Here is a 21,936-nt window from a genome sequence, read left to right on the forward strand (position 1 = left end):
TACACTTTACTATGACAATTCTCAGAAACATTTGACAGTTGGCACCAATCTTCCAAAGCCGATCTGTGAAAGACAGGCAAGTGTAAGAGGACTTGCCCTGCTGCACATACCTGGCTCTTTTAGAAGAAGGCTGGATGTTGGCAACCTCATTTGGCTTCAGCTTAGGGGGTAATCTTACACCCTGTAATTAAAACATTGTCCACATCAATCAAACAACCTCCAAAAATAGAGAGGCTTTCAAGACAATGTCTCCGCCACCCCCAGGAGAGAACCACGGCCATCACTGCTAGAAAGGCTGGGATGGCATGGGCCAGGAGCAAAAGCTAACAGCCCAGAGACCTGCCTTTCCTTTCTCTTCTCTTCTGTTCACCAAATCCCTAGATACTTAAAATGCCTGCCTACTGCCCTTACCTCTCATTACATAGAGAATTCTAAACCATCAACTCTGCATCTTTATTTCAAATTTTTTGTCCAGTGTCCCAACCTGGAACGTGACAAACACTATTCATGCCAGTGCATCTCCCTAAAACAAAACCAGTCTACACCCGAAAGTCAGGGGATAATCAGATCAGCAGTGCTGTGGACAAGGTGAGGTGCTGACCCTAGCAAGAGCCTCATGAGCCAGAACTAGTCCAAGGCCTCACCCACCACCCACCAGCCCACGCCACTGGTCCAGGCCAGGAGCACTCCAACATGACAGAGGGAGACTAGAGACCGCCTGCGAGCCCCACCTCGGGGCCACCGCCACTACGCCGGCCGTCGCACTGTCCCTTCCTTCACACTGTCAACTCAGAGGCCTTTTTTGGAAAGACACTTTATTTAGGCGGGTCTGGTGATCCAGGCCTGCATAGTTCAAGGTCAGTTTAGGCTACAGCATGAGTTCAAGGCCAGCCTATGCAACTTAGTAAGACCTTGTTTCAAAATCCATAAAAAGCCTAGCCGGTGCAAAGCCACTGTCCAGCATGCATGACACTGATAAATCTCCAGCTCCATTAAATAAACAAAACAAACCCAAAACACTCCACCACCTTTACTTCTCGCATCACTCCGTTGGTGATCCTTTTCTGAATCTGGTGACACACCCAAGAAAGCCAAGCACACCTCCCCTGCACTGTGCACCTAGCGGCCTCAGAGGCCTAAGCAGCATACCACACACCATCTGCAGGCAGGTTGGGGGGGGGCTCTTCTCACCACTGCCTGTCCCAGACTCCTCTCCACCATTTCCTAACCCCCTAGTCAGGAGGGAACCAGCCCGGGAAGCCGTCACTTCTTAGTATGTGGCTTGTGAGATGACTCTGACTGCCACTCTGCCATCTAGGCCCACCTCAGAAATTCTTTCACCACATGAGCAGGGAAGACACTGGCTTTTGCTTATGTGTCTGAGCTGGCCATGCTCTATTAAAGTCATAGTCACTAGTTTAAGCTAGAGAAAAGTAATGCATCTGACAGGAGGTTCGGCTTCCTGCAAGAGTATGAGTCAGCAGACCCCGCAGTGCACAGCCTGGACTCATCTCTGTGTTACAGATCTCTGTGAGTTCTAGGCCAGCCTGGTCAACACAGCAAGTTCCAGGACAGATAGGGCTACTTCAAGAGATCCTGTTTCAAACAAATACAAAAGAAATGAAGGCCCTGCTATGCAATGTAGGCTGTCCCTAAACTCCTACCTGACAAGAACCCTCCTACTTGGGCCTCCTGAGTAGCAAGAACTACAGGTACATAGTCGACGTGATCGGCTATATAAGACCGTTTTAAAACACTAGAGGTTAAAGCTAGACATGGTAGCTCATACTTATAATCCCAGCACTGTAGTCATTTTCAGGTACACATCAAGTTCAAGGCCAGCCTGGACTCTACCAGGGACCCGTCTCAAAAACACACAACGAAGTGGGCGTGGGACCTGCAGGAGCCAGAGGTTGGAAGTATGAGGGCCAGTGTCCTCTAGACGTGACAGGGGCGCTGCACTCATGGACTCACTGCAACTGTGACCACCTGCGTAAGACCTGTCTGTACAAGATAGAGCCAGTCAACACTCCAGCATGGGCTGGGGCTGGGGTATCTGAGCACATGAGTCCTGCCCCTTGCTGAGGAGCTATTGATAGTTGATGGCCTCTTGGCAAGGAGAGTCAAGTTTTCCCTATGAGTGTCCCTATAGGTTGACCGTGCCCCATGGCCATGCATATATGGGCAGCAGTCATTGGGTTTTGTTTGTTTTTGTTTTTAGAGTTTATCAGGACAGGGTTTCCTCTGTGTAACACCGGCTATCCTGGAACACACTCTGTAGACCAGGCTGGCCTTGAACTCAGAGATCCACCCACCTCTGCCTCCTGAGTGCTGGGATAAAAGGCGTGCACCACCACCGCCTGACTTCAATGGGCTATTTTTTTTAAAAAATTAAAAAGAGGATATGAGGGGGGACTGCAGAGGACTTGTGGTGGGGGGTTATGGAGTTGAAATGAGAATGGCCTCCTTAGGCTCATACAGCTGAATGCTTGGTACCCAACTGATGGCACTGTTTAAGAAGGATGAGGAGGTGCAGCCTTGTTGGAAGAGGTGTGTTGCTGGAGCTGGGCTTAAGGTTTGAAAAGCCCATACCTAGCCCAGTCTCTGCCTCTGCCTCTTGCCAGTGGATAAGATGTGAGCTCTAGCTACTGCTCTAGAGTCATATCTGCCTGTCGCCATGCTTCCTGCCATGGGGTCACGGACTCTAACCCAGTTAAATGCTTTCATCTAGTCAGGTGGATCTGTGAGTTTGAGGACAGCCAGTTACACAGAGAAACTCCGTGTCTAACCCTCCCCGCCATAACACTTCCTTTTATAAGCTGCCTTGGTCATGGTGTCTCTTTATATCAATAGAACAGTGACTAAGACAGGGATGAATATGACTGAATTCCTATATAAGTGTATGAAATACAAGAGTAATAAATTAAAAACATAAACTAAAAATACTTGTAAAAGAACTGTTAATTTACTTGTGATAGGCACGTAGTCCTAAGCCTACAGTAGTCACTACCCAGCAGCAAGGCTCTGCTCTCCCAGGGTGTGTGGACTCATGACAAGAACAAAGATCTAAAGCAAGTAAACACTAACAGAGCAAAACCAATGTCATCAGCCCTTAAAGGTGAGAATGTAGATAGCTCCTACCAGCCAATCTTCAACTAACAGCTTCCAGAATGTTCTATTCTGAAATGGCCTGCCACAACATCCAATATGACATGACCCTACCCTGGAACCCTCAGGAATGTTCCCCAAGAACAGGGACCTCTGTGGCCTGTGTTGGGTCATACCTCTGCCACTTCCGGCGTCTCTGAAGGCCTTGCCCACTAGCTATGAAAAACAGCCGACATCTGACAGTTCTGCTCCTTGGTTCCTGGAGTGTGACACAGCTCTCTGAAGCTAGCAAAGCTCATTCATACATGTGCCCACTCACCACCCACACTGACAACAGAGAAACATGTAGACTGGTATGTTACACACTTATGACATGGAGAAGACACCCTTCATATGCTTACCAAAGGAGAAGCTAGCATTCACACACATGTCCACTGCATTTGAGTAACACAGCAGCAGCGTGTGTGTGTGTGTGTGTGTGTGTGTGTGTGTGTGTGTGTGTGTGTGTGTGTAGGGGGTGTTGACATACAGGAGGGGCCACTGTGGGGTGTGGGTCTGGCGTACCATCAAGAGCTCCGCAGTTACCTTCACTGGGACCCTCCACGCATCTGAAAGAGAAAGATGTTCATCTTCCACATGGAATGTATACACAAGCCTGCTGTAAGCCCTTCCTTGGCAGGGAACCTGGACACACAGGCTTGTCCACGACACTCATTCAGCGCAAGTGTGGCTAGAATACTGTAGCTCAGGTTTCCAGGACAGGTGGGGCAAACATGGCTGATGCTTCCCATACAGTCATTCACAAGGGTTTGGACTGTGTGCAGTGTCCCGTTCTGGGAAGAGCGCAGTTATGATGAGAGGTGACAACAGGACCCACAAGGGCCAATACACAGGCGCCGGCCACAGGGAGTGGACCTGAGCCAGGCACGCAGAGCAGTCTCTGTAAGGCCTGGGCAGTCCCTCGTGAGAACAGCTGCACAGTGAAGGCCGAAGAAAACCGTTCTCGTCATGAACGTTTTCTAAATGAAACCGGCTTCGCAGGGGAAAGCCTGAGCTTTCACAACCTGAGCAACGTTCACTTGGCAGAATTAAAACCCAGTGTTGTGCCGGCGTTGGTGGCGCATGCCTTTAATCCCAGCACTCGGGAGGCAGAGCCAGGCGGATCTCTGTGAGTTCGAGGCCAGCCTGGGCTACCAAGTGAGCTCCAGGAAAGGCGCAAAACTACACAAAGAAACCCTGTCTCGAAAAACAAAACAAAACAAAACGAAACAAAACAAAACAAAACAAAACAAACAAACAAAAAAAACCCCAGTGTTGTATTTTATTTCACAGACATGAATTTTAGAGATGAATAAAGGGTCTTAAAAACAAAACAAAACAAAAGAAAAAACAACCTGTGTTGCATCTTATGTGCCCTATCTTCACGGGACAGTCCTCCCTGAGGGCTGGCCACACAAGCAGGGCACCATCAGGGAGGGTCAGTGACAAAGAAGGCATCACCCCAAGGAGAAAACGGGGTGTTCCCAGCTCTCAATGCCTCTCAGACACAAACCCAACAACCAAACCGGAGGGCGGGGGATATGACGGGATGGGGATACATATGTACGGAGGGAACTAAAGGAAGGGGCAGCGCCAACAGTTTTGACAGCACACGAAGCATCACTAACCTAAAAGACTCAAGACGAGGTGCGGAGTGGGCGCAAAGGGGTCCGGCAGGTTGAAGGCGGTGTAGCGGCCATACTGCACCTGCCGCAGGGCCTCCAAGTTCCCCAGCAGGATGTCCCCCAGCCACTGCGCATTCACACACGGGATCCGCCACTCTTTGGCCTTCTCGTACTTCAAACCGCTTGGTCTTTTTGTAGAAATGACATTTATTCAATGTTAGTGTCATCTCACCATGAATTCTTGTCTATACTCAACAAAAGTCAATTAAAAAAACAAAAACTAATAAAGTGGTAGGCATGTTTCAGCAAAGCTGTCAGCAATCCAAACTGGAGGCCAAGGGTAGTTAATCCCAGTCTCTAACTTGACCCCTATTCCTGGTATCTAAATTCATCAATTCACATTCTGTTACTTCATCCATTCACCAAGTGAAGTCTTTTACAGATGCTTCGGCTGACAGTACTGTAAATAGTGTTGCCTCTTAAAAAACAGAGACAAAGACTGTTTATTAAGAAAGAGTGACAGGCCAGGCATGGTGGCATACACCTTTAATCCCAGCACTCGGGAGGCAGAGGCAGATGGATCTCTGGGAGTTCAAGACCAACCTGATCTACACAGTGAGTTCCAGGATAGCCAGGACTACTTAGAGACCCCATTTCAAAAACCACAATAAAAACAGAAAGAATAAAAGGCACTCCTGAGTGGAAGTGGGCTAACAGTGAGCTGGGAGACAGACACTCAAAGGCCTTTCTACATTGTATAAGAAATGACTGTTGCCAGGATAGTAATGCATGCCTACCCGGCACTTGGGAGTTGGAGGCAGAAGGATTGCCACAAGTTTGAGACCACCCCGGCTTACAAGAGGCCATGCCTCCCCTAGACAAACCAAATCACCCAACTATCTCCACGTCCCTCTCCTTTGGGCAAACAGGACTGAAACAGCTTCCAAGGCCAGCTTACTCTTTACAGATGAGGACCGTGTTGCTGCGGCACAGGTACCCCGTGTACTTGGCACCTGCCAGGTACGCCATTAACTTCAGGTCATCTCTGTCATTGTCAACAAATCCAGTCACAGAGATAATCTGGGGAGAAAAGAGCAAATGAGATACAAACAGAGTGGCTTTGATTATACTTTCTCACGCTCCTACGGCATTAGGGGATGTATCTGGCACTCTCAATCCTGAGAGCATCATGAGAATAACTTCAATGATGGAACATGAAGCATAGAGCATCCTGTGGCAGAAAGAGACAAGGAGCTACACTCACAGGGATCTCTGGCATCTGTGTAATGCTACTGTGGTAATTTCAGGTTACTGTGCTGAGCACGCACACAAAGGGCAGCTCTTTATTTTCCTTACTCATTCAGACTCTGGATCATTTGGCTGCAAGTACCCACAAGCACTGACCAAGGCTACCTAACCGTAGCTGACTCATCTGAGGACTGCAGTATCAATGAGGTAAAATGGCAAGTGTCTTGTCCACTGCTATGGTGGCCATGGCACACAGGAGAGAGTAGAAAGCGACCCAGGAGTCTGGGACAGAGCCGTGGAAAGCCAAGCAGGAGAGGGGCAGGCCTCACATGCTGTGAACAGGGTTTGCCCCCAGGTGGGAAGGCCACGGGGAAATGCAGAGCTCGATGGGGTGGCACCAGCTTCTTCTTCTTCAGGACTGTGTTGAGCCAGTGCGCAGTGACACACCGCTTCCTCTCCCGGAGGGCCTGGCAAACAAAACAACAGTCATGTTGTCGCTGGCTCTTTGCTGTACAACTAGGTAGATAATGGTCAGCTTGCATACTACAGCGCCACCTTCCCAGAAGCCAGTGAATCAAAGAATCCACTTCCAAAAGATATGAGGTTTCTGGCCTCCCAGGGCACCTACACACATTTCATACACTCACAAAGAAATACATATACACATGATTAAAATTAAACCTTAAAGAAATCTATAGTCAGAAATGATTCAACATAATCCCCCCACAAAGAGAAACGCCCCATCCCCTGCATACAAAGCATGGACATACAACATACTCCTCAGCTTAGCCACAGATGAAGCTCACTGTCAACAGTATCTAACAAGGTGCTCCTAAAGTCACTGTCACATACACAGTCACATGCACCTGTCAACTACCAGGAACATTTTTACAAAAGAGAAGAAACGAAAACCTCAAGGGTAAGGAGGTGACTCTGGGAGGCACTTACAGCCCAGGGTTTACTATTTGCTCTTTCAGGGTCTTACCCTCAGAAGCTCTTGCATGCAAAACCCAAATGGTGCCAAGTCCCATCTTGAGGGTCATCTGGATGGTGACTAGGAGGACCTGCCCTTTCTCTGCCTCTATCTGGAACTTCTGTACCCTCTCTATTGCCCAGAGCTGTCCACCACAGTATAAAACCCAATGAAGTGGCTTTCTTATTTTGAGGCAGGAAAATATTCTCTGGAAGATTATAAGCACTGTGAGGTGAGGACGCAGTAGCTACCTTATCTAACACACATGAGGTTTGATTCCCACCACCGCAAAAACTGAGTACAATGGTACATGTCTCTACTACTCAAGGGGTAAAGATGAAAGGATTGCAAGTTTAAGGTTGTCTTCTGCTACACACTGAGGTCAAGGCTAGCATGGGCCACATGACACTCTATTCCCCAAACATAGTATGCACTTGCTTCTTGGGCTGCACATAGCAATGCCACTGCCTCTCAGTCATAGTGGCCATTTGTTCTTACCTGGGCATACATACTACTGACTTGGCTCTCACAGAGAAGGTGTGTGCATCGGCTTGTGAATGTGGGGTCCACAGTGCCTCCATGTGCCTGGATTATCTATACAAAAGATGAAGTCAAACATGCCATCAGTTCCAATTATTCAGGATACTACAGAATTGTGATTTCAACTCAGACAACCATGAAGAGAAGCCAGGCTACACTGGCATGGTGCACTCACCATAGGATAAACAGCACCTAACAGCGACATTCACACACCATTCACAGAACCTTCCCCCAGCACTCGAGAGTAGCACTGTGCTACTCAAGTTACTCCACAGAAGTGGGATGCAATGTTCATACTTAAAACCGAGCCTTTCCACCTCAGCACTGCTGACATTTTCATCAATGGAGTATGTGGGGAAGCTGCCTGGGTGGCTCACAGGGTCCAGTGCTCACCCTGACTTCTTACTGGGCACCAGTGGTGTCTCTTCTAACTACCAAATGCGCCCAGAGCAGATCCACCGCCCTTACAAACCTTCACACTGTAACAGAAAGCCACATCAGAGTGTAGTGTGTAAGACTACATCCGAGCAGCTGGAGATGCCTCAGCAGAGATGAATGAGTACTGCTCTTCCAGAGACTCAAGCTCAGTTCCCAGCACCCATGTATCTGCCTGTATCCCAGCACCCATGTATCTCTAGCTTCAGGGGATCCAAAGCATCAGGCACACACACAACATATATGAAACATATGAAAACTGATTCCAGCTTTGAAGAAGGAACTCTTCTATCCTGATACTGGTTTTATACCCTAGGTATCAGCCAAAAGGCTGTCACCACAGAGAACTGAACATTACCGCGCAGCAGCTGAAATGTAAACTTAACACTGAAACAGACCTGTCTCAATCCGATTCTGGTTTCATCTGGCACTTTTAAATGCAGTGTTTATTTTTATTTTAACTGTTCATAAGTTTAGCCTCAAGGGGATGTGACAAAGACAGCAGTTCCTGCCTTCACCGGCTTCCCACCACCTGAGCCGTGTCCTCTGACAATTACTAATACATTCTAACTCACACATGCTATGCTATTATACTGCTTTCTGATCTTACACATCATCTACTGACTGACCTTCCTGTGTGAAGGCCAGGTCATCCAGGCGGCTTCCCATGGTACCCTAAGACAAATACTCCTCCTTGTTTAAATTTTGTTTCCTGATGCTGACCACTACCTCACCCCACCCTTCACTGTTGTCTCAAAAGTGTCCATAGAAATACATGTAAACTGTGTCCTCAAGTCACATATCCTCTCAGTAAGCCTCAGGGCTTCCTCCCGCACTGCCACAGACTCCTCCACATCCTGCTCTTGGTCTTGAGTCACTCAAGGAAGAAGGGGCATGAGCCAACTGCTGCACCATGGCCACTCAGACAGCTGCCATGCCCCATGGGGTGAGGCCTTGGCTAGCCCAGGGCATGGCAAGCACTCCCTCAAGCCACCTGCAAGCAACTGAGTCACAGCCAACCAAGCCATCTCAGAAGTCTTACCCAGGAGGGAACTGGAACCTTCATTGGCTTCCTCAGCAAGAAAGGGCAAGCAGTCTCCTCACCTTCCTTGCCCCACCTGCCAACTCTTTAGTTCTGTTTTCACATCTACTCAAAGTTCCCTTCATGCTTACCCAAGGGACTCCATCATCCAGAGTCAAATCCTATTTCTTGGCTGACATGCATCCCCTTGCTGGATCAGTGGCTTCCGAGTAGAGGGGTGAGGGAGGTGAGCACTAGAGCTGGACTCATCCACTCTGCAGCTGCATTCATCTGATGAGCAGGCTATATACTATTCAAATCCGACATCAGCATCTCAACTGATAGAGGCCCTGCAGTCTATGCTGAGCCCTAGCCTTGGCCTGGCCTGGCCCTGATCTTAGCAGTCTCCCTTGACTAAGCCTCTAGTTTCTTGAGGGTCCTGAACTGTCCCTGCTCCAACCCTGCTCTCCCTGTTTAGTCTGCCTGTGTATCCCAGCTGTAAGCTGCTATCCTTGACAGCTCTCTTCCCTTCTCTGTCCCAACTCCCCTTCTGTGGTACTGCAGGACAGGGGTTAGCACAGTGGGGAAGCACTTGCTTCTCAGGAGCAAGGCAAGTTTAATCTTCAGCTCAGGAGAAAAAAAAGAGAAGGTAAAAATCAGAAAAGGACCAAAAACAAAGCAAGAAACTTATGCTGCTGCCCTCGGTCTAACCATTCCTTCAAACACGTTAGCAAGCTAATCTGACTAGTGGTGTTGGCTCAGCTGGCAAAGCTTGTCTAACACACAAGAGGCCTTGGGCTCAGTCCCCAGCACCCCAGAAACTGAGTGTGGTACACATGCTTGTAATCCCAAGTGGCTGCAATAAGTTCAGCTGTTCAAGGTCATCCTTAGAGTTCAAGGACAGCTTCTGGAGAGACCCTGCCTCAAACAAGCATATGAAACTCCACACTCCCTGTTTCGTGATCTTTGATTCTGATTCTACCTTTCATGAAGCTTCTCAATACCCTATTCCACAGCTCCCAATTCTCCCCACTTTTTGGCCACTTCAGCCCCTGCATACCCTCTGGCTCCCCAGCCCTATCCTCATACCTCATCCTCTCCTGACTGGCCCTCCACTCACCCGCCTAATGAGCCCAAAGTCTCCTTACCACATAACACAGAATCTAATAACTCCACTTACCTCTTTTCTACACAGCTTGTAAGAAAAATCCAAATTCCACTATCATAGTACCTAATAAAGTACTGAAAGACAACCCTTGTTTTTGCGCTCCCTGACTCAAGAGCTGCCTAGGGCTAGACTTGATGGCAGTCCCCATCAGTGTCACAGGTCCACCTTCATTAGGCTGTTCTGTCTGGATCATCTCCCCCTATTCCTGCCCTAACTCCTCCCACGGGCAGTCTCATGATCACCTCCAACAGCTCTAACAAGTCCTGTCCAACCTTGGGCTCATGCCCCTTTTCCAGGCTCCTGTATGTCCTAGACCTTCCCACACCACCACAATGCCACAATGCCTACCTCTGTCCTACTGGCTTGCCCAGCCTCTGCCAATTCAACATTACCCAGTCTTGCAGCACTGGCACCTAGCAGAGGTCTAAGCACCAAGAAAGAATGCTTATAGTGAATAACACTCAAGGTATGTTTCTATTCTAAACTCAGAAAACTGAGTATATATAAAAATAGCTAAGGGTGTGTGTGTGTGTGTGTGTGTGTGTGTGTGTGTGTGTGTGTGTGTGTGTGTGTTCCATTTTGATTTGAAGCATGATTTTTAGAAAGACTTTCCAAACTTTTCCTTTTCTTTAAAGGCATCCATAAAATAATGAATAAACAATGAGTAAATAAATATATGGACTAGCATTCCACAATTACACCAGTTACAAGTAGCCATTACCCCTGAAGGAATTTCGCCCAACATTCCATCTAGTACCTAAGTCACAAAAGCCCAGAAAGGGATGGGCACCTCTCCAGAGGAGCAGCATTCATGACGGCACCCATCATACCAGAGTACACACAGAGAACTTGGTGCATGAGGCCATCCAACCAGGCAACCAGCCTGCACCCCTCAAGCACACAGCCCCCGGCTTCCCCAGCTCACCCTTTTCCAGGTGGCCAGCAGCTGCTTATCCGACATCTGCTCTGGATAGTCCGCAATTGCAAACACACATCCTAGCAAGAAGCCTTCTTCTGGAACTAGAGTAACAGACGTGAACATAAAAAGTGCATTTTGATGTTTAGTTTGAATCCATAATCTAACTACATTTGAAATGTTGCTACAAATATACTAATCTACATACAAAACCAGATCATTAAAAACAGGACACAATTTGGGTCTAAGCACTAAATCCTCAGCATTTCTCCTGAGGCTGCCTGGATACTCTGTGAACACTGACCTTCACTGCAGTGTGTGAAGTACAAAGAACCCTAATTATCTCATTGTAACCCCTGCTTGAGAGGTATGAGACTCACACTCCATGGGCGACAATTATTGATAGGTGCCATACTCTGGGAGCACTTATGCAAGCTTATAGCTTATGGGAAAATAGGAACCAGTACTAACTCTCCACTGCCGGATCATGTCCAAAAAGCTGCTGCTGCTGTTGCTGCTGCTGTTGCTGCTGCTGTTGCTGCTGCTGAGGTGGGGGCTGCAGGGGCAGCTGCAGGGGCTGCTGGGGTGGAACCTGGTGCTGTAGTGCCTGGGATGTTTGGCTCAAGTGTGTTGCTTGATTCTGCATCTGCTGCTGCTGCTGTTGTTGCTGCTGCTGCTGTTGCTGCTGGTGCAGGCGATGGAGCTGCTGCTGCTGGTGCTGCTGCTGGAGAAGGTTGTGCTGTTGCTGCTGCTGCTGCTGCTGCTGTTGCTGCTGCTGGAGCTGTGCTAACTGGTGTTGTTGGAGCTGCTGCTGCTGCAGCTGATGGAGCTGCTGCTGCAGGGCATGCTGCTGCTGAAATGACTGCAGCTGCTGTTGAGGGCGATGCAGCTGCTGAGGGTGTAATGGTTGCTGTGGAAACTGGAGCTGCTGCTGAGAAAACTGATGCTGATGGACTTGCTGAGGGAACTGATGTGATGGCGGCTGGGGGTAAGGCTGTGGCTGTTGCTGTTGCTGTTGCTGTTGTTGCTGCTGCTGCTGCTGGAGCTGCATGATCTGGGGCTGAAGATGCAGGACTGGGTGTTGCTGAGGTGGCTGCTGGGGAGGATGGTGCTGTTGCAACATGTGTGTCTCGGGAGCGCCTTTAGACTGGCCAAATAGCACAGCACTGGCAGTGGGGTGTCCCTGTTGGCCATGCGCCACCTGCTGCTCTAGGTTTTTTGTGGGTGCTGAAAGGGACTGTAAGATCTAAAAAACAAAAGGAGGGCCAAGTCACTACCAATAATTGCTGAAAAGCACTACACGCTCCCAGACACACAGCTGATACGCCAAACCGCTACATAACAGAGACCAGACAGCAACACCACACGGCTCTCACATGTACTTTGTATTCAACATCCAGAGAGCAGGACGCTGAATTAAAAAACAGAAAATGGACTAACAAACACTGTAGCTTCAAAATGCTCGGCAGGTGAAGAATTTACTTACCAAAGCCTGGCTGGCAACCAGAGTTTAAGCCCTGGAAACCACTGTGCAAATAGAGAACTGATTCCCCAAAATTGTCTTTGATCCACCCCCACCCTCACACACATACACTGGGGCCCTGATTAACACACAGGGCAGCAAACAAACAAGTGGCAGGATTTGGTCCTGCACAGGCTGGGCTACTGGGAATGTGCCACTCTACAGGGCAACCCTTCCCTCCACACCATGCTTTGCTGCTGACTAACCAGAGAGTGCTCTGGAAATGGCCGCCTCAGCTCCAACCTCATCACAGGTGCAACCATGTTCTACGTCTTCCTGCTTCTAGGAATCACCTCCACTCAGATAAGGCAGGGAACACAAGCTCTCAGACCACAGCTATGTGCAGCACAGTCCCCATTCTCCCTCGCCGTACCGTCCCTGGGCAGGGCAAGGGACACAGAGGAGGGGCAAACGGACTCTAACAAAAGGCATGCTTAAAGGCAAATGTTAGTTGGACTTGCTGGTACGGACCTGTAATTCCAGACTTGGGATGTGGAGACAAGATCAGGTCAGCCCTGGCTACACAGGGAGTTCAAGGCTAGCCTGAGCTACACAATTCAGTATTCTCAAATAGTAATAGCATTATTATTAAGAGGAGGGAGGTGCTGGAGAATGGGCCATGCCAACCTGACATCCTTTGGTCAGTTCTCCAGAACTCACCTAAGAGCCAGGCACCTGGCATCTTAATGCTCCTACAGGGAGAAGGGAGGCAGATTGGGGATGTAAGGAAGCTCAGGGTAGCTACCCAGCAGTGAACGAACAAGAGACCTTGTCTCAAACACAGTGGAAGGCAAGGCCAGACAGTCTTGCTTACTTTGACCCCCACATGAACAGTGTGGTAGAGGCACGCCCCCACACACGTATGAACACACACATACAAACAAAGACTGTTTTAAGCAAATGGTGATCACTTCTGCAGCACAAATATTAAAACTGGAATGCTACAGAGATGATTAGCATGGTTCCTGCACAAGGATGACACACACATTCCTGAAGAGTCCTATAGCTTTGGGATAGGGGAAGCTCACAAGGCCTCCACTCTACAGAACAAGCGAGAGGCAACTGAGGAGAGCTGAGAGCAGCAGGCTTCCCCAGAAGAGCTCACCAATTGCTTATCCCACACCAAACGGTCAATCCTAAAAACATATACAATGAGTAAGGCACAGACTAAGCAGGCTCTGCTTATGTATTAGGAGTGTACACACACACACACACACACACACACACACACACACACACACACAGAGATACATAATAACAATTAATGGAAAAGAAGTCATGGATTTGAAAGAGGGCAAGGAAGGGTACATGAGAGGTTTGGAGGGAGGAAAGGAAAAGGGAAATTTTCAAAAAAATAAAAACTGGGCTCATAAAAGCAATCTTTCTTTTGTTTCATATACAGATATATGCCAGCACTAAGAACAGTGCTTAGAATGTACAGCTGTTTAATAAATGTCTTTAAAAAAAATTTTTTTTTAAAAAGACAATGTTCTGCCTTCCTAAGAAATCATTATAGCTATTGACTATCCTTCCTCAAACAAGCAACAGATGGACAAATACGGAGACCGCCTGCCCCATGAACAGGCCGAAGCAGCCATCTGGCACACTGCTGCCCCTGCACTATCAACCCCACCCGAAATGACCCCAGAAGAGATGCCCCACAACACAAGAGCAGCTGCCAGGACAGGCATGGGGGAAATCTGCATCAAGGAGCACCGCCGCGCCCCCCCCCCCAACTCCTGGTTCTGAGAGATGAGCGGATGCAGCAGACTTTGATGTCTATGTGGGGAGGTCCTATGGTAAAAGAAAAGAAGCCCAGTGGCGGTGGCGCACACCTTTAATCCCAGTGCTTGGGAGGCAGAGGCAGGCAGATTTCTGAGTTCAAGGCTAGCCTGGTCTGCAGAGTGAGTTCCAGGCATCCAGGACGACACAGAGAAATCTGTCTAAAAAAAAAAAACCAAAAAAACAACAAAAAGGACGGCAGGAGAAGGGCATGACGGGGCTGTTTCTGCCCTGGGCCTAGAAGCAAAGGCTGAAATGTTCCCCTGCCATGGCTCAGCCTGAGAAGAGCCATTAGCATGGGGGGGGGGGCCTACATCAGTGGTGGGGACAACCACCAGAGCTTTGCTGTGCGCACACCACCCTCCCATCTCATCTGCCCCAAACTGAGAAGGCAGCAACCTGAGGAACCCAAGGGAAAGAGTCCCAAGGACTTGACCATGTGACCATGCCACCTGCAAGCAGCAATTCCAAACAGACAGCAACTCTGAATCTCCACTCCTTCAAACTGCATTATCCGTGTTCCTGCTAGAATATAAACAGCATTCTGACATACCACACAAGCCCTAGCTAGGACATACTTGCCATCAAACAGGAGTTTGACAGACACCTTTCACCCCTCCACCTTGATCAAAATCAAACTAAGTCTCCCTTGTCTAACATTCTGCAATTCACTTTCTGTACACAGTGGTGGGGACTCTCGGGAAGCGCCACAGTGACCACAACCTACCTTTGCTGTTGCTAGCTGAGCTGGCTCCATTCTGGAGCCAGGACCACTGGAGGACAGTGTCAGAGCAGTCCCCGGCCCTCAGCTCCTTTCAGACACCTGTCTATGTCTAAATCCAAACACGCAGGAATCCCCACACTTAGACCTGCATGTATATGAACACAGACAGCAAGAGTATAGTAACTGACCAGCTCTAGTCAGTCACTAGGGGGTTAATCACTAGTCCAAAGCAGAGGGGGATGCCCATGCCTTCAATACTGATGCATGGTTGCCACTGAGAACTTCTCATGGAAGGGAGGGAGGGATGCAGACTCTTGAGCAGCCACAAGCCTCACAGTTCTCACACCAGCTCTGAGATCTTTTTAGTCAACATTTCCAAGTGTTTACGGGGCAAGTCCCCCTGGACCTGATAACCTTCTAATCTTCCTTCCTGGTGGTGTCGCCCCTCTCAAGCCCTGAGGTCAGAAATGTCCACTCTCATTGCCTCCAGCCTACTGACCATAACACCCCTCGCTTCCCAATGTTCCCAAACCCACTGGGCTCCCCAACACCCTTCTTGCTGTCCTCCACTGCTCTTCTAAGGCCAGTCCTACTTGGTGGCTGTGAGGCCACACAGCTCCTGCCTCCTGGACACTGGTATGCAGGAAGGCAGGGTGGTGCGCCCTCCGTCCTCGGGCTGGGGCCCCCCTTTCTGTGCAGGCTAGCAGTCCTTACCTCACACTACCCACAAGCAGACACGCCTGGTTTGTCAGATCTGGGGCCCCCTCACCTCCACGCCTTCCTAGACACACTGAAGAGCTATGGTCACTCATAAAGGCATGCACCTCATGAACAGTCACTTGACATTGGGGAAGGGACAGGGGCAGTCAAGCAGGAAGTAGTGGGATCTTAGGCCACCAAAGACTTCATTCCTAAAGGTGGCTACAGCTTCTGGAACACTGGGCGCAAGTTTTTGTTTATTAAGATTCATTTATTTTTCTCTTACACGAACAGTTGTTTTGCTTGCATGTATGCCTGTGAACATGTGCATGCAGTGGCTACTGAGGCCAAAAGTGGTAGCAGCTCCCCTAGTATAGAGTCCCACGTGAGTACTGGGACTCAAACCCAGGTCCTCTGGAAGAGCAGCCAATGCTCTTAACCACTTCACCATCTCTCCAGCCCCCACCCGGTCAGCTTTTACCAAACTATCACCACCCCAAACAAGCCTGAACTCCGGCCTGTTGGAAAATCCTGGAATCTGGGCAAATGCATTTTACTATTTTGACCAAGACAAAATGTACCTGTTACTTTGACATCTCCAAAGGTCACAGTCCAGGCTCTGTCCATAACCACTTGCCTGTCCACACTGGAATCATTCTCTCCACAGGGTTCCAGCTGGGCCCTCATCTTCCCTCTGTCCCGCCTGAGCTCCCTCTTAGGTCCCAGGTCACATCAAAGCTGAAGTTGCCAACCTAAACTAGTGCTGGCCATGCCCAGCAGTACTGCCTTCTGGTCTCTGAATCAACCACCGTGCAGTCTCCCATTCTCCTCAGACCCAGATAAGTCTCTTCTATCAACCTCGCCTCAGCAGCTGCTTTTCTCTTGCCAACACCTAAAGAATGGAGTCACCTAGATCTGGACCCCACCCCTCCACTGTCTCTAGAATCCCAACCATCAGTATTCACTGCTCAAGTTACAGGCATGGTTTTCTAAGCATCTCTGACCGACAGAGGTTTTTGTAAAGCCCTCACCACATAATTGTCATCCAGCGAAATGACTCAACACCACTTCACACCCAGGCCATTCAGAGTTCCCTATGCCCACCTCAAATGGCACTGGGTCCTGCCTCAGGTTGTTCCCACAGCTGAAAACTGTTAAAGAGAAAACAAAAAAGGACAAATCTGCCACAGCAGAGAAGCCACCAGAGCAGCTCTTGAAGAGGAGGGCTTCTGGTTGCCCATGCCCGGCTGCTCCCAGCACGACCCGGATCGCTCCTGCTTCCTCCTACCTCATGCAGTCTCATCTGCTCCAAAGCTGGAGAGCACTGTGTGTGGTTGAACCCACCCACTCACTTCCCTACTTATCAGACGTCTCCCTGCCCACATCGTTCTTCTCACACACCACCTGAAAGGTCTCCGGGTATCACACCTGCAGCTCTTTCAATGCAGTACAATCTCTGCTCACTGACCAGGATCCTCTCTAGCACCTTCTTCTAGCCTCTTGTGGAGCTTTCCCGCTTCCTTCCCACCTACCCCCACCTTTATAACTCTTCATCCACCTGACAGACGTCAGCACACTCCTACTCCAATCCTGGATGCTGCCCATGAAGAAAGTGCACATTCTTCCCATGGCCACACGACAAGCTCCTTGTCTGTCTCTCATGGCTTTCTCACACCACTCAGCTCACTTTGTATCATGTTCTCAGGACAGCAAATCCGTGCCGGCTTGGGGCTTTCACCCAGAGCTGTGTCCCCAGTTCTCTCCACAACCTTTAATTCAAGCCTGACTGACATCACCTCCTTCGTAAGACTCTTCCTGCCATCAGTCTGACGGCAGACTTCGACACTGAAATACACAATAACATGCACCAACAGGATAACATACGGAGAGAGGAGTCTTTAGAAACCCACTGAGTTCACTCCCGGGTGACACAGGTGGACACAAATGACACACTACCAGGCCATAAGGCCACTGGCAGGTATTTGTTCCCCACTGGCTCAAATGTCACCATCTGGTTCATGCCTGTTTAACATGACCGTAAAGAAGTTCCCACAAAAATGGGACTCATAAGTAACCTGATCTGAAGGGTCACAAAATCCCAGTCATGGATGCAGTCTTCAGCCTCCTGAGACTTACGTGTGCAACATTGGACGGTCGGCTGATCTGCTGGATGTCGGCGTTGTTCGTGATGTTTCGCAATGTCCGGACAGCTGGGCTCCAGGTCCCTAGCATTTCTGATCGCTCGGAACTCTGGAGGTTTTGTCCAGCAGCCATCAAGTTACCCCGAATGTCAGGAGGCAGGATGTCCCCGGGGACAGGTGGGACATTGGCACACAGGTTAATAAGTCCTGGCCCTTTTCCCTGAGGCAGCCTGCGCTGGGCCGTGGTGAGTGGTGGGGCTTCAGCAGGGGCCCAGTTCAAGCTCCGCTCCTGCTTTTCAGGGGATGAATCAGAAGAGTCATCGAACATCAACTCCCCTTTAGACACCTCGGCCCTGGGCTTGGGAGAGAAGGGCTGGTCAGCAGGAGAGGCTTCTGGAGAGCTGGCCGCACTCGACTTCTCCTCAGTGCTGCCCTCGTTCTGAGAGTCCTGCTCTTCGTTGTCTCCCTCTTCCTCTTCCTCCTCCTCCTCCTCCTCCTCATAGATGATCAGACGAGGATGGTAGAAGGCCTCATCCTTCCTGCTCTTCTCAGACACACAGTCCAGGACCCAGTCAGGGGTGACAATCTTGATACTCGCCCTCTTGACTGCACGCTCGTATTTCTCCTAAAAGTGAAGCATAAACAAAGTCAATGATGCTCTCCTCTCATCCTGTAATCATGCATTCAAGGAGGGAGTTTTAAGTGGGACAGGGATACAGAGCTGCTGCTGTCGTGGCCTGCTACCCAGAGGCAAAACCCATGACTGCACCTGTGAGCTAGAGCTGTCTGTCATGGGTGCCACAGGATGGGGTTGTTGACTGAAGCAGGAAGCTTCTAAGATTGGCTTTAAATGAACTTTACAGGTGACGTTTTAAGTACATACAGAGAACTAGAAATCTTATGGAAAATGATAAAGTGGAGACCTGAAATCTATTTATATACACAAATGCTTTTCACAGAGCTGTCTGTCCAAAACAGGCTGACATTCACTAAGGGAACTTTGGGCAAATACCTTCAAGACAATACTATAAGAATGGTCACCGAGGTGTGGCTGTCCCTCCACCCGACCCCCCCCCCAAAAAAAAAGTAAGTTAAACATACAGTAAGAATAAAACTTAAAACCAGCACTAAGTGACAAGGTGTGATGTTAATATTAACTGCCAACTTGGCACCTAGGAGGCAGGCCTCTGGGCACTTCTGTGAGATTTTCTTGATTCTATTAACTGATATGGGAAGGCCTAGTAATTGTGAGCAGCTGATGTCCAAACAGAGAATCCTAGACAGTGTGATGGGGAGGGCAAGCTGGTTGCCGGCATGCATTTGCATGCATCGATCCCTTCTGATCGTGGATATGCCACTAGCTCCCTTCGGGCTCCTGTCGCCGCCACCTCCCTGCCATGACAGAGCTTCTCCCTTCAGCTGCTTTTGCTAGAGTATTTTCTTGCAGCTACAAAAAAGAAACCCGGGCACGTTAGTAAAGAACTGACAGGAGCAGGTCTTGGGAACGCCTCCCGGGAAGGCTGTGACTAGGACGCGGTGGGAGTGACTGACTGCCTAGTGAGGAGGGCAGACAGGCAGGCAGTTATGAGCAAAGAGCAAAGAATGGAAGGAAGAGGTAAGGGCCGGCCTCCTGTGGAGCTTCCTGGACAATCAAAAGTAATAAAAGTGGTTTTTTAAAAAAAGGGTGCAAGCACTGTTCAGTCAAATCACACCCATTTGCTTCTCTCTGGCCAACAAACAGCACCAAAACTAACGCCCACGTGCTTCCAGAGAACACACACCCACAGCTGCAGTTTATGGTGGAGCAAGGGCGGCACCAGGCTGGGGCAGAGACACAGCTGGATGGAAGAATGCTTCCAGGCCTTGAGAAGGCCAGGCTCTGTAGAGCAGGTTACTCCTTACTGGTCAAGGTTTCACCTCAAAGTCTACTCCCGCCGGGCAGTGGTAGTGCACACCATTAATCCCAGCACTCGGGAGGCAGAGCCGGGCGGATCTCTGTGAGTTCGAGGCCAGCCTGGGCTACACAGAGAGATTAAGGAAAGGCTCAAAGCTATACAGAGAAACCCTGTCTCGAAAAACCAAAAAAAAAAAAAAAAAAAAAGTCTACTCCCAACTGGCTACTTTGGAAAGTAGCTCAAAGGATATGTTAAGATAGGGTACAGGATGGGCCCCTCCAGGGCACCAAATCCTGAAAATGCAGCAGGGATTCTGTGTAAACAAGTTTTACGGGAGGATTAAAAGATTTAGATTCCTAGCCAGGTGTAGTGCAGCAGCTTTTAGCCCCAGCACTTGGGAGCTAGATGCTGGTGGACCTCTGAGTCTGAGGTTATTCTGGTCTACATAGTGAGTTCCAGGATAGCCAGGACTATACAGGGGGGGGGTGGGGGTGGATTTGAATTCCATTACATACAAGTTTTAGGAGATGGAGGAGATTTATGCAACATGGGTCCTTGGTGGGCCTTTCACAGGAAAAAAAAAAAAAGGAATTTCTCACAATAATGAGTTCGAGACCCTGTCTCAACAAACAAAGAAAATAACAGCTAAGTAAAGGACTATGAGCAGGGCTGGGATCACAATGGTGAAAGGCCACAGCTAACAAGGGAGCTGGTTCAGCTGCTTTGTTCTAAACACACGCGCACATCGGGAGGGCAAACAGCACTGCTGCTCCAGGAGCAGGTACCAGATGCCTTCGTTTCTCACCCACCCACCCACCCACCCGTGAGTGTTCTCCTAGGCTGAGATGCACACTAGAATGCTAGTACCTTCTTTTCGGATTACCTCCTCCCCGCTGCTGCGGAGGGACCTAGGGCCTCAAGCATGTGAGGCCAGCACTCACCACAGCCCAGAGCAGACTGTGCAGCATCAGTGTCAACACCAGAAGGTAGGAATCTGCCCACCCCCTGCTGACTGCCCAGTGTGCTGTGGGAACCCAACACCCAAACCCAGGTCCTCTGGAAGAACCCCAAGTGTGCTTCTCGAGCCCTCTCTCCAGCCTCCAGGTAATCAATGAGTAAGTAAATAAGTATTACAGGCTGAAGTAAATTCAAAGACTTAACGCTTGACAAACCCACCCACTATTCATGTACTTCCTCGTAACTTATAATCTCACATCTTTTATGGCAGAAACTGATATGAGCAGCTTTTGCAAACAGAATCTAGTCATTGCAAAGTCTTTTTTTTTTTTTTTTTTTTGGTTTTCCAAGACAGGGTTTCTCTGTGTAGCTTTGCGTCTTTCCTGGGACTCACTTGGTAGCCCAAGCTGGCCTCGAACTCACAGAGATCCGCCTGGTGCTGCCTCCCGAGTGCTGGGATTAAAGGCGTGCGCCACCACGCCCGGCCACACAAAGAATGTCTTTAAAAACACTTGATTCAGGCTGGAGAGATGGCTCAGCCGTTGAAGGCTAGGCTCACAACCAAAAATATAAGAGTTCGGTTCCCAGCACCCACGGCTGTCTCTCCAGCCACATAAAAATAAAAAAAAAATAAAAAAAAAACTTGATTCGTGTGTGTGTGTGTGTGTGTGTGTGTGTGTGTGTGTGTGTGTGACATAAGAGGATGGTGCATTTGAAGTGCTTACCCCCTTTGGCTCTGGAACAATCAAATGTGTGCACTTCTTGTTGAGGTTCAGCTGGCAATTGCCCCCGTGGAAAGTAATCAAGGCCCACAGGGCACTTCTGTCCTCAGACGACACCTGCAGAAAACGAGAAACACGACTTCAGCACACATTCCGCCGTTTCTCCATTCCCACTTCATCACACGGCCGTGTCCACACAATGTGTGCGTTCAGCAGAGGGCTCCCTCAGTCAGCTGGCCAGAGGATGCTGCTAAGAAAGTACGAGCAGCACTCGGCCATCCTGCCACGCCAGCAGCTTCACAGATAAGAAGCCTTTTGCCATGTCACCAACTGAGCCAAACTTAGTACCATGCTAGGCTGGGGAAGCAGCTGGGTGGTAGAGCTTGCCTTACATATACAAGGCCTTGGTCTAGATCCTAAA

The 21,936-nt window shown here is 49.3% G+C and overlaps 1 protein-coding gene and 1 non-coding gene across 3 annotated transcripts in view; one reads left to right on the plus strand and one right to left on the minus strand.

Moving 5' to 3' along the window:
* The window catches only part of Paxip1 (PAX interacting protein 1), a 48,695-nt gene that overhangs the window by 9,219 nt on the left and 17,540 nt on the right, over nucleotides 1–21,936 (minus strand). For both annotated transcript variants that reach the window (XR_005091086.1, XM_028864209.2), the window contains exons 5-14: nucleotides 21,519–21,632; nucleotides 17,937–18,566; nucleotides 11,545–12,319; nucleotides 11,083–11,177; nucleotides 7,492–7,587; nucleotides 6,350–6,487; nucleotides 5,731–5,852; nucleotides 4,776–4,960; nucleotides 3,673–3,716; nucleotides 111–181 (exon numbers count right to left, since the gene is read on the minus strand). Coding sequence is in view for 1 of the 2 variants with exons in the window: in XM_028864209.2 (XP_028720042.1) it covers nucleotides 111–181; nucleotides 3,673–3,716; nucleotides 4,776–4,960; nucleotides 5,731–5,852; nucleotides 6,350–6,487; nucleotides 7,492–7,587; nucleotides 11,083–11,177; nucleotides 11,545–12,319; nucleotides 17,937–18,566; nucleotides 21,519–21,632 (2,270 nt within the window). In the remaining variant the exon portion in view is untranslated. The remainder of the gene's footprint in view (nucleotides 1–110; nucleotides 182–3,672; nucleotides 3,717–4,775; nucleotides 4,961–5,730; nucleotides 5,853–6,349; nucleotides 6,488–7,491; nucleotides 7,588–11,082; nucleotides 11,178–11,544; nucleotides 12,320–17,936; nucleotides 18,567–21,518; nucleotides 21,633–21,936) is intronic.
* Nucleotides 13,499–13,605, plus strand: LOC114689810. Its single transcript, XR_003733975.1, has one exon. It is a non-coding gene; the product is annotated as a U6 spliceosomal RNA (small nuclear RNA).

Source organism: Peromyscus leucopus, chromosome 3 (assembly GCF_004664715.2).
Source record: "Peromyscus leucopus breed LL Stock chromosome 3, UCI_PerLeu_2.1, whole genome shotgun sequence".
NCBI lineage: Eukaryota > Metazoa > Chordata > Mammalia > Rodentia > Cricetidae > Peromyscus > Peromyscus leucopus.